Source organism: Stegodyphus dumicola, chromosome 10 (assembly GCF_044657685.1).
Source record: "Stegodyphus dumicola isolate Sdum_Otavi_A_Nest chromosome 10, ASM4465768v1".
Taxonomy (NCBI): domain Eukaryota; kingdom Metazoa; phylum Arthropoda; class Arachnida; order Araneae; family Eresidae; genus Stegodyphus; species Stegodyphus dumicola.
In genome coordinates, this window is record NC_140777.1 from 182,310,510 (window position 1) to 182,328,109 (window position 17,600).

Genomic DNA, 17,600 nt, shown 5'->3' on the forward strand with positions numbered 1-17,600 from the left:
CTGTTCTAGGAAAGTCCACATTTATCTATTTAGATGATATCATTATTACTAGTGATAATCTGGACCAACATGTACAGGATTTAAGAGAGGTGTTTTCATTATTAAATGAGGCCGGTCTAAAAGTTAATGTCGAAAAGTGCAAATTTGCAGCCCCTGAATTAAAATACTTAGGTTACAAAATATCTCAGAAAGGAATTGAGACAGACGAATCAAAAATAATCGCTGTGCAAAAGTATCCGCCACCAAATACGGCGAAGAAGCTGTCTTCATTTCTAGGACTTTGTTCATATTATAGGTCCTTTATAAAAGATTTTGCAGCTATTGCTGAACCATTGTTAAAATTAAAAAGAAAAAAAAGGCAAGATTCTCGTGGACGGCCGAAGCCAATAGTGCTTTTGAAAAAATTAAAGCAAGCATTAACGCAAGCCCGTTTTGAAATTTCCTGAGAACGATGAGAATTTAGAAATTTCAGCGGTTGCTTCGGATTATGCGGTAGGAGCTGTACTTTCACAAAATCAGCAGCCCGTGGCATTTTTTAGTAGAACTTTAAATGAAACCCAAAGAAATTATTACGCGACTGAGAGAGAGGCACTTGCAGTTCTGTTAGCAGTGCAAAAGTTCCGAGTCTATTTTGGAAGGGCGCCAGTAACAGTGTATTCTGATCATGCGGCGGTAACTAGATTGTACTCAGGGAAAAACTTATCCCCAAGGTTAATAAGATGGGCACTCAAGTTACAAGAGTATAATTTGGTAACCAAGCACAACCCCGGAAAGGAAAATATCATAGCAGATGCCCTATCCAGAATAAAAATAGATGAAGAAGGTAATACTGTAAAGGTGGCAATGCTCACAGCATGTACAATAAATTCCCGAGAAACTGTAATAATCGAACTGGGTAAGGATCCTGAGTTTGGAAACATTTATGAGTATTTAAAGGATCCTGAAAATTTTAGCCACCAAGATATTGTGGCGATAAGAAATAGGGCGGCCCATTATGAACTAATAGATGGTCTATTATTTTATACAAAAACTACAAATTCCAACAACGAATTTCGACATGTTATCCCAGCTAGTCTTAGATTAAATATACTGCAGGAGTTGCATGACTCCCCTTTAGCTTCTCATGCTGGTATTCGAAAAACCATCCAACGTGTACGCGAAGCAGTTTATTTTCCTGAGCTGCAAAAGTTAACAAGGGCGTATGTCCAGCCCTGCCCAACATGTCAAGCAGTTAATTATATTAATTTCCATCCGGCCGGGTTTCTAAATAGCATTAAATCAGAATTTCCACATGAAATAATTGGCATCGATTTATTGGGCCCTTTCCCGAAAAGTCAGTTAAATAAAAGTCAGTATCTCCTTGTTATGGTTGATCATTTTAGTAAGTGGACCGAAATTGTTCCCTTAAAACGAGCCTCCGTGAAATTAGTTACTGATTCTATTTTAAATAAATATATTTTAAAATACGGGGCGCCCCTAAAAGTTATATCGGATAATGGTCCTCAATTTGTAAGTAATATATTTGAAGACATGTGCCAAAAACTGGGCATACGTCATTTAAAAATGGTCCCGTATCAGCCGCACTCAAATATAGTGGAATGGGTCAATAGAAATATAGTGAAAATTATCCGTAGTTATGTTAAAAATTTTCATAAAAGCTGGGACAACTATGTCAATGAATTAGCTTTCGCTCTTAGGACCGCAAAACATGATACGACGGGGAAAACTCCTGCTGAGTTATTTTTAGGCAGAAAGATTATAACGCCGTTAGATAAATTATTTTATGTTCAACAAAGAGCCCCAGAATTTAAAATGGGCGATATAGAAAAATTAATTAAAGAAGCAAAAAAGAACACTGAAGTAGCACAAAGAAAACAGAAGCTGTATTATGATATGAAACGACGGGGAGTAACTTATAAAGTAGGGGATGAAGTGTTAAAAATTAAGCATTCACTTTCTTCAGCACCAGAAGATAAAACTGCCAAATTCTATCCACGATTTGAAGGACCATATGTCATAGAAAATGTAACTCAGGCTGTAGTGGTGTTAAAATCCAGGAATGGTGAAACCTGCACCGCAAACGTTGACCAGATAAAACCATTTTATAATCATAATAAAATGCCAATATTTCAAGATCTTCTGCAGGATCCGGCACGGCAGGCACAATCTCCAGAGGTGGAACAACAACAATCACAAGGGTAAGCCATGAGTAGACAGGAGCAATTGAAAAGAAAGTTCCCCTGTTGGAAAACTGAAGGTAACAAGAAAAAGAAGCCGTTCCACTGACCAGAAAAGAGAGGGCACGACCACCCCCAGATGAAGAAGGGAGAAGTTTGACTAATGTAAAAAGAGCCAGGAGAAATGGCAGCAACCATAACACGGCTCCAAAACAGAAGATCTACCCATCGAATAGGAGTCTACGAAGCAAATGTCGACGAATTGATGAAGGAAAACCATCTGCAAATGCAAGGAAGCAAGAAAAGTTTGAACAGCCAACAACGAGACAGAGTTGTCCCGGTTCCGCCAAGACCAGCTGCCATCAAACGGCCGAGACCACAAGCAGATGCTCAAAAGAAGCTCTTCAAGGGTGACCGAACTGGTAGGAAAAGAAAGCTCATGGAGGAAGGAACTGAAGGGCGAACCCGTACAAGACGGAAGATCAACCAGACTGTAGTCTTCGCCACTTTTCAGGACTGGTCAGAAAAAAGGATGTCTGAGTATCACAAAGATAAGTAAAACTTTATGTTACTTTGAAACTTTTAAGTTAATTTTTCATTGTTACTGCAAGTGGCAGAATTTAAGAAGTTTTACCTCATGTGAGGCCTACCTTTATCGCCAAAAAGGCGAGAAATGAGTTGTTACCTATTTTGGTATTATGTTTTTCAATTACTCGCGAGTAAAACTAAAATTATTGTATAATAGGAATGTGTAAATACTTGAATATTGTAAAAGCATTGATAATCTTTGAGAAAGGTACCTTAAGAAAGTTGTAAAATTATTGTATAAAATTTTATTTAAAAGATTCTGGCAAGAAAGAAATTTTAGTCTGAAAGACTTTTAAAATGTAGTATTTCAATGTAGAAGAATTGGCACTTGCTTGGAAAAGAATAGAAGTTAACAAACAATGTACTACTAATGTATGTTTTAAAATGCGTAAAATTAACGGCATGTTAATATGTCCTTATGTACAATGTGAACTGTTATCTTAAAAGTTAAGAAATACTGTGATATGTTAAAAGTGAAAATATTAGAGTAATGCCAAAATTTTAACTTATTTGTATGACTGTAAAAAGAGCAAATTATTGTGAATATGTGTTAAAGGTTGAATGAATGTAGTTAGGCTCTCTGACGCTACACTTCAGGGTTAGCCACTTTTCAGAATAGTACCTCAGGGTTCAGAGATGAATATAAGGTGTGTTCTGAAGTCTTGTTATGTTGAATTTTAACACTTTAGTGTTTTGATTGCAGGCGGTAGTGTTGAACACTTGTACATAGACACGCACGTGTTTGGTGTTTTTCTTTACAACACATGTCAGAGAGCACGAGGAGATAATTACATAACATCATGAATGAAATAAGAATTTTAAAACAGAAATATAAATATTCATGTTACTTGCCATTTGATTGTGTAACATTTCATTAAACTAGTTTTCCTTCCAGATCAGATTCAACAAAGAAACTCCTGTTTATAGATGCAGTACAGATGAAAATTATTTGTCGATGGAGTTGATAATGTAAAAACGACTTTTTAATTTCTAGATTAGATAATTTCTAGTGAGAAATGTTTGTAAAAGATTGGCCTCGCATTATATTCTAGAGCTAAAAGTTTTCAACAAGGTCATTTTAGACCTCAGTTTCAAACTACTTAACTCTGGCGGGAAGTATGTAAGGATCCTAAGTTTTACTAATGTTTATTTTATTTTAAATCTTTACTATCACTTCTTATTTTCTACTTCCGGCCAGAATTAAAAGCTTTAACTTATTTATGCAAATTTGTCTTGCTAACGCCAAGTACTTAAGTTGTGGTTTTTTTGCCAAGCAAGAAAGAGGAAGTAGTTATTAGAAGCAGGCCACTTGCCATTGTCATTTTACGAGTTTTCACTCGGTTGCTGGTTGCCTTCAAGGCCAGAGGTTTAGTCTTGATAATTGCAAAACGTATCGTAGTTTTAGCAGCTCGGCATACTACATACGGACTTTGTTAAATAACGGCCAATCTTAATGCTAAGCACTTGTATACTAATACAAAGTTAGTTTTAATTAGAGTTTTAGTTAGTAGTTTTTATATTCTTACGTTCAGACCACAAGTGGTTGGTTTCTGTATTCCGAAGTTCTGGAAATACCTGTAAAGATAGAAAAATAAAGTGTTTCATATACCCTTCCTGCTTGTATTGTCTACTTCACAATTTTCTTGAACATAGCTTGAGTAAGCTCCCTGTTCCGAGTCAGGACAATTCATGTTTCCAAAGCAAGTCAAGAGGAATACAAGTCCTGATAGTATCATAAGCTAAACTGCATCAGAAAAAGATCATGCTGTCAATTTGGTAGCACTGCAGAGGTGCTGTGTAATTTGAGCTGCTTCCAAGAAACCAAATAATCAAATCAGATGTTTACTGCCAACAACTTATGAAATTAAAAGAAGCAATCAAAGAGAAAAGCCAAGAACTGACAAATTGCAAAGGAATTGTGTTCCACCATGACAATGCAAGGCCATCAAATTACTGGAGCTCACTTGAGAATTGAAATCTCATTCCCAGTATAGCTCCAACCTTGCACTATTGGATTATGCTTTATTTCAACATTTACAGAATTTAAATGGTACAAATTTCAGTAATAACGATGACCTCAAATCTCACTCTGAGCTTTTTGCTGGTGGGAAAGATGGCAAAAGGTCACTGAACAGAATGAAAGATATTTGACTGATTAAAGTTAATTTTTTGTGTAGGAAAAATTGAGCTTTATTTCAGACTAAAAACCAAAATTACCTTATTGCCAACCCAATACTTTTCCATGTTCTTACCTAGTGGAAACAGGCTTTAATCAAATCGCTAATTTACTACAGAAAACAAGAAACAGATTAAATATTTTTGAATGAGGTGATTTAACAATTAAGTTAAATGATTTTATGCCAAATATTACACAAAAGGCATCAATATATCTAGTGCGATCATCTCACTGATCAAACTTTAACTTTTATGCAATCAGAATCTGTACTTTTATTTCTGAAAATTGGTTTATATTTGTAAAATTAAAAATAACAATAAAATAAGTTTAATGAACCCTTTTTTAAAAACTTTTGTTCACATTCTTAGTCTAATTGTTACCTTTAAGTTATTTATAAACAATTATTTGGATTACAATTATATTCTATGCTGTATATTATAAAGAAAAATGTAAGAAAATCTTTCTTTTCAATGCAAGAAAATGGTTGGGAATGGTTGTATTAAAGTCAAATTTCAATTAAAAAAAACTAATTTCTTCAAAAAGAATATCTGTTGTTTTGCATCATATTTTTATGTTTAGAAAAATGTCATTCGTTATTGTTGTTGCTTATCCTCAAAAGATCTGACATATGTCAGCTCCAGAAGGTTGTTAACAGGCAAAAAATCAATAACAGTGAAGGGATCGGATGCTAAGTCCTCTTTAGAAAGTCCGATGCAACTTAGTATGTGATCTAGCAAAGCTGGATGGTCACAGCATTGTTTACAAATGGTGTGGATTTTTCTGCCACTATCAAAGGAAAGACATTTAAGGTGGTCACTTGTTAGTCTAGCCAGAGCAGTCTGGGAACCACACTCACATTTGATGTCCAGCAGAGAGCAAGGGAATGTTCCTGTGTACCACTGGCGCATTGGTGGACTATGCCATATTAAATTCAGTTTAGATCTTTCATTTAAGTAAATTTGAATTCTTGGTAAGTAAATGAGGAGCCAGTGACCATTTCATTTTCACTACCCTCTTTTGCCAGTTTATCAGCCACCTCATTACTACTAATGTTAACATGTGAAGGGATCCACTGGAGGTGGATGTCGTGAGTCTGAAAGACCTTCCTCAGTTTGAGCAGAATAGATATGCTGGTTTCATTGTTTGCGGACGACCACCACCAAGATGTTGTAGTGCACTGCGGCTCTCTGATAAAATCCATAGTTCCCCAAAATCACAATCATAAGCCAAGATAGCATCAAGCCCCACATTAATCGCAATTAACTCGTTCCTGAAGACAGAGCAAGTGTCACGGTTGCATTGCTTTATTGCAGTTTCAAAGTGAGGGGTCTTAAGATACCACTGTCAATATGATCTTCTGTACAACTACCATCAGTATAGACCTGCACTGCATCTTTAGGAAATGCAACTAATAATTTCTAGAGCCAGTTGCCTAAGAAGGTCTTCATGGTGAGTTTGCTTGTTTGCAGTGGATTTCAGATCAAAGTGAAACAAAACTCTCGGTAGTCCCACTGAGGGATCAAAAAAGGATCTTAGAGATAGAAGTACAACCTCCCAAGAGATCAGGTTCTGAATTTATGTCAAGTTAAAAGGGCTGTATTTCTTGAGGATTTGATTGTTGTGCCAAGTGTGGAGATACAACGAAGTACAATGCTGGAGGCCGTAGCTGTATATTTTATTGAAATATTTAACTAAATTGTAAATGTCATTCGTAATCTCCATAAGCAAAGTTATTGATTCATTAAAAATCTCAAATAATTATGACAAAAATTAAAATAGGATAAGAATAGTAGGAAAATCTGAAATTTGCAGAGTTTTCTAAAAATTGGAAAATATTTGTTAGCTTCCAAATTTATGCCATGATAAAACTACTACCCTATTGATAATTTGATTTTAGAACAATGTAATCAGCAGATGAGTTGGATTCAAATGTCGTCTAATCACTCGCATTATTAGATGAAAGTGTATTTATTCACAGCCAGCCAAACATAACTTTTTAATTAGAAACATTAATTGTCATGGCAAAATATTTTCAGAGTTTTTAGCTTCCACTGACCTTTTTTCATATGCAAATTTTTATTTTCAATTTTTCATATTAAATATGTGAAAGAGCATATTTGATTAGCTTGTAACTAAATTTTGACTTCTAAGTGTCTGAAACCATTCAAACATCATCAAAGGTATCATGCTGAGCATGCAACATACTGCAATAAACAATAAACCTACAGAATATTTTAAACGGCTTTTGAAAATCCTAACATATAGAGGAAAAAATTTCAATATATATATATATATTCTGTAATGGCAAAGAATTAATATATATAAAATTTAAAAAAAAAAAAAAAAAAAAGACAACTCTGCAATATACTGAAGAAGTTCTATGTTCTGCAATACCAATACTCATTTACGATTTGAGTCTATGCAAAAATTAACATGCACTTCCAATTGATTAGTACAAATATTCAGCTTTGTCTTAAACACATCTTAAAATTATATTCAATGTATACTAAACAATTGTTTTCCAATAATATTCTTTATGGTTTATAATCAGCAAATGTTTTAATTCATATTCTATTCTATACACACCTTTGACAAAGAGCAAGAAAATATTTCAGTCTGAAGGAGATGACGAGTCAAAATGTTTGAGAACCACAGATTTAGATCATATATAAAAATCAGAATAATAAAAACAGCTCAAATAAATATACCATATTATTTTCATTTGGAGCCCACTTCCTAAAAATTTGAACTGATAATCCAGAATGCAACATTCCAGGAGTAGCAAACACCACCATTGGTCCGGGATTATCAATATATGCTCGATCAAAAGGCTAAACAAGACATATAAATTTTTATAATTCCTCAAAGAACAGAAAAATTAAGAATAATAAACAGATATATAAAAATTATTATTAATTTATGCCTTTACATATTTAAAATAAGTTCTAACTATAAGGTAACCAAAAATGTTCTTGCCGTTTCTGATATGACATTGGAAGAGTGAACCCCTACATAAAAATAATCAACGAACATGGGAACGATGTGGTTAGGATGGGAGTCCAAACATTGACTATTGCGTCAATTCAATAGACAATATTAATCAATGCGTAAAGCATTCCAACAGTAGGTAAGCAAAATAGCACTTACCTGAATCACCGGGTTCTTCATTTAGGTATATCCAAAAAATACGCACAGGTTCAGCTTTTAAAACTTTAATCCGTACATAAGTTACAAAAGAGAGGTTATTACAAGAGATCAAAAACTATGCATCCATTTCCTAAGGCATTCATTAACAAACTAAACTAAAAATATAACACTGATTACATCATAAATCGTTGAGCGCGCGGTTAAAACTTACGTAATCAGTTCAATCCGTTATGCACGAGCACAGGCGGAAGTATCACATATCCAACATTGACCAAGAGTATAATAGCGCTTTGCATCGGTATTTGAAACATAACTCACACAGAGACTTACTGAAGTGGACGCGTCAACGGCTCTCATTCGGAGTTGTTTGTTGTATGATTTTAAAGTCATCAGTCAGCAGCAAAATCAAGTTGCCGAATTGGCCAGGCCTTTGGGGCTGATGCCATTAAGGAACAAACTGCTAGGAAATGGTTCCAGAAGTTCAGGTCAGGGAATATGTCTCTTAGTGATGCACCACGCAGCGTTCGGCCACAAGAGCTGGACGATGAGGCCCTGAGAGCAGCCATAGAGAGTGAAAGTAGCCAAACACGTGATGAGCTTGCCGCACAGTTTCAGGTATCTAATGAAATGAGCAGACTCCATTTGCACCGCATAGGAAAAGCATACAAGCTGAACAGGTGGGTATCTCACTCACTGTCTGATGCAAACAAGCAACAGGACATCGCTGCTCATTTGTCATTGCTTACTCAGCACTGCAATGCATCCATATTTTATGGAGTACTCACCAGCAATGAAAAGTGGGTCCAATATGAGAAATACAGGCGTTTCAGACATTGGTTGTCACCATGGGACCCTGTGCCCACACTGCTAGATCTTCTCTCCACCTACGCAAGATCATGCTCTGTATCTGGTGGACTGGTCGCCAAGTGGCGCACTAGGAGCTCCTGCCAGTGTGCCAAACCATCACAGTAGACCTGTACTTGCAACTAGGAACCCATGGTGACAACCAATGTCTGAAACGCCTGGATTTCTCATATTGGACCCACTTTTCATCGTTGGCGAGTACTCCATAAAATATGGATGCATTGCACTGCTGAGTAAGCAATGACAAATGAGCAGCGATGTGCTGTTGCTTGTTTGCACCAGACAGTGAGTGGGGTACCCACCTGTTCAGTTTGCATGCTTTTCCTATGCGGTGCAAATGGAGTCTGATCATTTCATTAGATACCTGAAAGTGTGCGGCAAGCTCATCACGTGTTTGGCTACTAGGTCTACCGTGATGGTTTGGCCTGTACTTGCAACAGTGCATTACGCCCCGATGCATAAAGAGCCAGCTTTGGTCAATCGTAAGGGTGTACTCCTCCTCCATGACAATGTGAGGCCGCAAGTGACTCTGTAGGCTACGGACACCATCCAGCGACTGGGCTGGGAGACACTACCCTATCCACTATACTCCTCAGACTTCACGCCAACAGACTACCACCTTTTCCATTCCCTGGACAACCATCTTCATAGGAAATCCTTCAACAACTGGCCAGACCTCGAAAAGGCGCTCATGGAATTCTTTGCATACAAGACTCCTAAGTTTTACCACAATGGCATCACACAGTAGTCACTCGTTGGCAAAAGGCACTGGATGCCGATAGGTATTACTTTGAGGATTAGTGGTGATTATTATTTGTTTTATGAATTTTTCTTTCTGACTGTCCAAAATGGCAAGAATTTTTTTGGTTACCTTGTACTTCATTTGATAAACAATGTTTCATTTCAAATTATAAATGCATTTTCTGCCCTTAAAAATATTAAATGTTAAAATCATAGAAAATATTTAAATATATGAGGTGCAGATATAACTTACATGAAATTCAAATTACATACAATTAAATGTAAAATAACAGCATTAGTAATAACTTTTAACAATGCAAATGCATTTATTATCATTATCATTAATGAAAAAAAAATCTAGAAAAATGACTAGAATTTTGATACATAATCTAAAACAAACTTTTCTAAATAAACTTTTTCAATGACCAGATATACACTAATAACCTAGAGTCAAAATGATAATTATTTTTCTTCTAAACATTAGGAATTTTAGTTAAAAATGTTATAATTTTATAAAAATTTGCTTTCCTAGTTCATCGTCAAATACTAGCATCTGATAAAAGTCACTCCCGTTCTAAGATCTTAATACAGTCAAAAGTCGTTAATCCGGACTCGTCGGGACTTCGGCGATTCTGGATTATAGATCATCAGTTTAAATCTCGTAAGATGACATGCAGAAATTCTAAAATTAAAAATATGAAACCGTAATTTATGAAATAAAGAACAATTATAATCTAAAGGGTATCAAAATTTACAAAAAAAAAAAAAAAAAAATCTTAATATTTATTTGTTTACTTTATTAAACATTTCTTTCAATGTAAGTTGTTTAAGTTGCTTTGTTTTATGTGATAATACTTTCTCTTTAATTCTATAAACAGACATGATTTCAAAGTTCCGCTGTTCAAGTCCCGTTAATTGCTGTGCCGAGAATAACGACTAACTTGTCAATCGAAATTTTTTCGTTCTCACTAACCTCTCTGTCACATTCTTCATGTCTTTATCCATTTTTTGCAGCAATTTCACTTTTTGTTTGATGGACATCGAAACATACTTTCGTTTTGTACGATCCTTTGGGAGCTCCAGAATCGGAAATTTTATTTGACATAATCGAAAGTTCAAGTTTACTTTTATAAAATTGCTCTTACAGTCTGCAAAAAATAATAAGCCGGATCCAATTCGAAGATTAAGGAACAACGCAATTATCAACATTAACTGAGATAATTAGATAGTTTTAGCTTATACCATCCGTTATACATAAAACGCGCACGCGAAAACGTTTTCTGCACTTGCGCACACGCATATGTGCAGTCGTAAAAGGTCTTACGTGTAAACGTGCATGCGCACAAAGTTTTTAGCTTTGAGGTCCGGATTATAGATCATTACGGATTATGGGTGTCCGAATTAACGACTTTTGACTGTATAGCAGAAAATACATATTTCCAAAAACAATATTATAACTGTTGTATGAGTCTTAGAAACTAAGTGATGCACAAAATGTTCTGTATTTAAAAAATATCATATTTTTAGGTATTGAAGTAAAAGAGATTTTTGCTGTTTAAAATCAATCCACTGTTTTGCATTTTTAATCATACACAATTTTTACACATATTGTTATGAATTTTGTATTTAGATAGCTAATGTTGATAGAACTATAATTAAAATTGTTTTATTCCCCTGTGCAATGCTGCACGAGACATACTTTTAAGAGAAAGCTATGCTGGTAATAGGAACACATGCACTTTAACATTTAATAAATAGATATCTTGTAATTTATATTTACACTGAATAAATGAAATTGACTACTGTGTTAGCTGCAACTGTAGTTCTATTCTATTGCTTTCCACAAATCCTGAGAAGCAAAGAAATTACTAGAACTCTCTCATGACCAAAAAAGTCAGAGAGAAACATCTCAGTTCAGTTGCTTAGTTGCTGTTACTGCAATTAGTTTTAGTTCTGTACAAACTGAATTAGCTTTTTCTTTGAATTGCATTGTATTTTAATGTTTTGAGTAGTTTAAAGTATAGTTACTGGTTGCATTGCATTCTATTTAATGTATTTGTGTTCTACTGATTATTAGTGCCCAATATTATGAACACTATTAAGAATATCTCCGAGGAAAATTCCAGCACTTTGTTACATTTCTTGTGATAATAATAAGTTTTTACCAACTTTTCATCAGACTTGTGCATTATATCTATTACAAACCTGTATGCATGCAACAATATATAAAAGGGAATTCTTTAAAACAGAGCTCATGAAATTTTTGAAAAGATTCACTGATTCCTTGTTGCCAATGTTGAGAGAACAATAGTAAAATCCCGTTAAAATTAATATATAGGGGAAATATGTTGGAAGTACATGCCTACAAATTAAGCAGTGCTCTAAAGAAACTTAAAGACATTATTAGTCAACTTTTTGAAATTATAAATTTGAAAATTTTAATGCATTCTAGAAAACATAGAATTGCAAATAATAATTGTAAATTAGAAATTAGAATTGTAAATTAGAAATTTTAATGAGCAATTGAGAAGTTCTATTTGCATTAATAAAATGAAACTTATAAAATGAAGGGGTTACAATTCAGTTACAAATTAGTATTACAATTCATAACATAAGGTGTTATGCTAAGATACTACAGCACAAATACACAAAATATTAAAATATAAAATGGGGGAAACATACATTTAATTAGACATAAAAGATAATTTTGATTTATACTTATTATAATACAACTTACTTTTATATGTTTGAAATCGAACATATTCCTATGAACAAAAGTTTGTTTGATCTTCTGATTGGTCCATGTTATGAACATTTTATAGAATGTTGTGGCCTAATAAAAATGGAACATTAATAAAAAATTATAATATTTGTTTATTAATTTTTTTTTCAAAAATGAAATTAAAAAAATACTTTTTCAGTTAAGCCAACAGCAAAATATATGGGTATTTTAAGATTCATTCTTTCCCAGTACGTCTCAAGAAGTATGCACATCTCTTGTGCACGTCCAAGTGCAAAAACCGGAATGAGAACCTAAAATGGGATAAAACATTTTTTATTAAAAATGGTTAATATATGATAACTCACTACAAGAGTGAATATTTCACTTTCTTATACTTCCTCAAACCAAATCTTAATTTTTTGGAGGATATATTTCTAGTTTTATTTATAAACATTAAATGGTATTTAGTATGATATCAGATACAGATAAACCATTTACACCCAAAAAGAGCATTTGACTCAAAGATCCAAAAAATGTAGACTCTTAAAAATTAAGCAATCCCTTGTTTAATTTTATAAATTAAAAAGGATGTAAGGTTTACTCTAAATTTTTAACAATTATCTTTTTTTAAAGCTACTTTCCTGTCTCTCCTAATTTAAGCTTACAATTTCCTACCAGAATGTGTTTTTTAAATCATTATTAATGCAAATGAGGAAGAGCGGTATTTAAGTCGAAGTTCCACTGACTTCGTTAGACAGCCAGAGATTCCGACTAGTGTACATTTGCCATTTGGCTACACTCTCTCTAAAGCTATTACTACAATCGGCCGTATTTCAAGCCCTTAATAGCTTTACCAGTTAGTTAACATTTAGGGGCCAACTCCTTAGAATTTTGATAGCTTCGGCTATATCTTTTTAGCTACGCATTAGTGATTTTAAAATTAAGTTTGATTTCTTAGTACTCTTGAGTTCAAGACCAAGTGGAGGCTTTTCTGTATATTCTGAGACAGGAGCCATCTGTAAGTTCTTATTTTGAGAAATAAAGAGTAATTAACCCTTCTTGAATTTACGTTTCTGTTTCCTGCGCTAACGCAATTATTCGCTTACCAGTTCTTGAGGTTCCACACACTTAGCTGTAAGAGATAAGTTTGGAACCTCATAAGGAAATTTATGTGTTTCTTTGTTCATTGGGTTCTTTTACCTTGAATTAAGTTCTCATTTGCATTAGCATAGGATCTATGTTTATTGGGATTTTAGCTTGTATAATTACTGCAATATTTGTTCTAAGCCCTTTTGTTCATAAAATAATTATTTTGCACAGTATCTTTTAATCACTTTAATTTTTGGAGATTGTGTTGAAGTTCTGAATTGCGGTTATTAGTTCATTATAGCGGTTACAACTTTAGTATTTTTTCCCCTGTACATCTGCTGTCATTATTTGAAATTGAAATCTGGCCCAAGCTTAATTTCCAAGAGCTTTAGGGGATTATAACCATGCATTTATTTTTCTATTATCAAAGTACATCACCTTAACCAGGATGTTATTGATAAAGTTTTTAATTTTTCTAATTTATTTTACTGATATACAGTGCCACAGAAGCACAAAACTCATTTCTTTTTTACTGTTTGCACAATGATTTTTGTTCTGAGTTCAATATTGGGATTTTGTGGAACTTGGGTACTGGCTGAAAGTTCCAAAATATTCATTTATTCACACTGCTGAATATAATATTTCTAGAATCACAAATTATAATACTCCTTTTTTCAAACATGTGCAAAAAGAAAAACTTTCAATCTTAAAAATCGTTCAATGAATGAATATTATAATGAATATTTTAATTTTCTGAAATGATCTTGGAATTTCAAAATTCAGCATATCTGAAAAGGAATATTAAATCTACTAAAACATATTACAGAAGATAAAAACAATGGGCATTGAAGAAGTCTCAACAAAATCTGCAAAAAGTTATTTATTTTAATCTAAACATTTGTTCCTTCTTTATCCAACGAAGATGTCCAGAAACTCCTATAACACAATGCCTTTTAGATTTCTATAGTAATGTTTTATTTTTGAAGTTAGATTTGTTTAACCTTCTGAGAGGCATGACCAGCTTTATCCGGTCATGAGATTTTTTGTCACTTTACATATTAGCTTATAACTTAAGATATTTTGCTTTCTTACTTTCTTTAATAATTTAAATGTAACCTTAATGAATGTAAGTTTATGAAAATAGAGGCTAAAATAAGTAAATATATGAATTTAGTTAATAAATGCTGCACAAATACAGGTCTTCACGACAGATCCCCAAACCCATGCCGCTCAGAGGGTTAAAACAAACAATTACATTTTGATGTCTAATGTAAAGATGTTTCTCATTTTGTAAATGAATTTAGTACATATTTTTTAAATTTTTAATTTGGTAAGTATTAGAAATTTTTATTTTAATGAATTTAATTTCAATTTCAGTATTTATTAATTTCATTTTTAATATTTAATTTTGTGCAAAAAGAAAAAATTTTAATCTTAAAAATCTTTCAATGAATTTATAATGAATATTTTAATTTTTTTTATATATTGAAATTAAAATTTTATATTATTATTTATAATATTAGAGCTCTTGATTTAGAAACTTTCAAGATTTAGAACTGTAATTTAGGTGCCTTTAAGCTTCCTAGATTTATTTATATAATAATTGGCATCCGAATCTTGCATTTGTATATATAATTTACTTTTAATGATGTTTGAGTTACACTTCTGGCCTATTTTATTAAGACCAACTAAACTCCTCAAAGATAAATTATCTTTTAAATCACTTTAATAATAATGTACAATGCACTGGGAAAAAAAAGGGGGGACAGTTCTATAGCTCCTATTTTACTGGCCAATTAACGAAATTCAAATTGTTTTTCATGTCTCAAAAGCACAACTTAGGATATATATTAAATTTATATATAGCATTATTCTAACATAGGTATTTTGAAACAAAATCGGACCTTTTCTGAAATAACATATAAATTTTTTCCATATTTCGATTCTACAACTCCAATTATGCCTAGATATTAAGTTTTCTAACCCTTGTTGAGACACGAGCAGAAAAATGGTCACCATTCATACTGTCAAATAATTTTAACAAAGTTCATAAACAACATATGGCATTATTATTGCTTATAACGAATATGTTGAACTTCAAAATGCGCCAAAATGTAAATATATCTACTTGAAGATGATGGTAAACATTTTATAGGTTATAATTCCAAAAATCTGTTTAAAAAATTTATAAAAATTATTTAAAAATAAATTATAAAAAACATGTGAATTTTAATTGGAATGAACCTGAATTTCGAAATGTGAAAGGAAGAATCGAATAAGTTTAATAAAAAAATAGATATTAATTAATATATACCAAACTCGATTAACAATGAGGAGCTAAAATTTTGAAAGCTAATTTTTTAAAAACTACTTGTGCATTTTTACAAAACTTGGCAGTTTGGCATAATTTGAATCATAAAATTGAAATATGGAAAAAAAGGGCATGCTATTTCAGAAAAGGTCTGATTTTGTGTCAAAATACCTATATTAGAACAATGTTATATATAATCTAATACATATTGTTGCGTTTTTTTCTGACACCAGTTGTTACGTTATTAAGGGTTCATATGGATTTGGAGTGAATAATGACAATACTACTTGCTGAAGTATCAAAACACACTTTATTGGCTAGTACTAATCAGGAGAGCTCCAAAATCCCGTTACAGTCGTCGGAGAACTATTATAAACGCGCTGACACAATCAGCGACACAGCCTTCAGGTTATCAGGCTATCATGGTGGAGACAGCTTCACTGCAAACAGAGTACAGCTCCTGACTCTGCTCAGTCGTTCTCGGAACTCCACGCACTCTCGAGACTCTCCACGCTACAACTCGCGATGCACTCGACGACACACACAGCACAGCTACCGACTCTGCGGTTCAGTAGTTCCCGGAGCTCAACACACTCTCCCAACAATGCACTAACCGTGATACACTAAGGGACTCTTTGATGCACTCGACGACCCACTCGGCACTCGCTGCCCGGCTGTCAACTCGATCGTCTCCGCACGGACTAACGACCAACTAGATGAGTCACACTCTCGATACCAACCGACTCTCCGCGTAGCAGCAGGGTTTATACAGATTTTGACTGGTGATTGAGAACATTCTGGGCTAAACCGGTAAGAATTCGTTCCAGAGGGTTCTCCATCAGTCCATGGTATATCACCAATTTTGTTGCCAAATGGGCAATTTCTCACCAAGAAAAGTGGAAAATGGCAAAGAAAAATGGCAGTGGAAACCCTGCCTTCCACTGCCATTTTATGGCAACCCTAAAACTGCTTTGCAGGTAAGCTATCTTACTGCACCGGGACATTTCGTAACAATATCCTAAGTCGCACTTTCAAAACATGGAAAACCCAAATTGAATTTTATCAATTGGTGCAGTAGAACAGGAGATACAGAACTGTCCCATTTCTTTTATGGTGCAGTGTACCTATTAAAAAAAAGCAAAATCCCTTCTAAAAAGTTTATTTCTAATATCAAGATCTTGGAACCATGCATCCTCCAATAAATACCTTTCCTCCTCTTTCTACACAGTCGTGGACTTTAGTTAAAAAGTCTCTTTCACGACATCTTTTGGAGTCCCTTATGGTTGTTGCATATGTTGATTCTGTTATTAGCAAATCTGGTCTACATTTGTCAATCCATGCTGCACCCAAATGACGATCTGGTGTCGTATTGAAATCACCCTAAAAAAATTTGAAGACAAAAAATTTTTGGATATTAAAATGTAACAGTATACCATTCAATCCAATAATAGGTATAAGTGAAATTTAAATGTGAAATATGAAAAACTGCAAATAATAAATAAACCAATTTTGCTATTAGAAATGTTTCAAGAATCTTTTTCTTTACTACTTTGGCAATATTTGTTTGTGACTGCACATATCGTCTATATAAAAGCCATTTTTTAAATTTTGAGTTGTGTTTCAGATTGTGGATAAATGCAAGGATCTTCATATTAGAAAGATTGCCTTCATTTCATTTTAGTATATTTCAGTAAAAGTAGTTTTTACAGTTGCAAAATTTGTTTTTAAAAGTATATTTGCAAAGCTATCTAAATTCCTTTTTACAGTTATCAAACTACAATACAG

The 17,600-nt window shown here is 33.5% G+C and overlaps 1 protein-coding gene across 5 annotated transcripts in view; it reads right to left on the reverse strand.

Annotated features, from left to right (window-relative positions):
• Positions 1–17,600, reverse strand: part of IntS11 (integrator complex subunit 11) — a 91,682-nt gene that overhangs the window by 36,452 nt on the left and 37,630 nt on the right. For 4 of the 5 annotated variants that reach the window (XM_085825969.1, XM_085825968.1, XM_085825967.1 and 1 more), the window contains 4 exons: positions 17,022–17,195; positions 12,607–12,726; positions 12,431–12,526; positions 7,650–7,772 (listed from right to left, as the gene is read on the reverse strand). In XM_085825969.1, coding sequence (XP_085682095.1) covers positions 7,650–7,772; positions 12,431–12,526; positions 12,607–12,726; positions 17,022–17,195 — 513 coding nt within the window. The remainder of the gene's footprint in view (positions 1–7,649; positions 7,773–12,430; positions 12,527–12,606; positions 12,727–17,021; positions 17,196–17,600) is intronic. The other variant, XM_085825970.1, reaches the window with a different exon arrangement.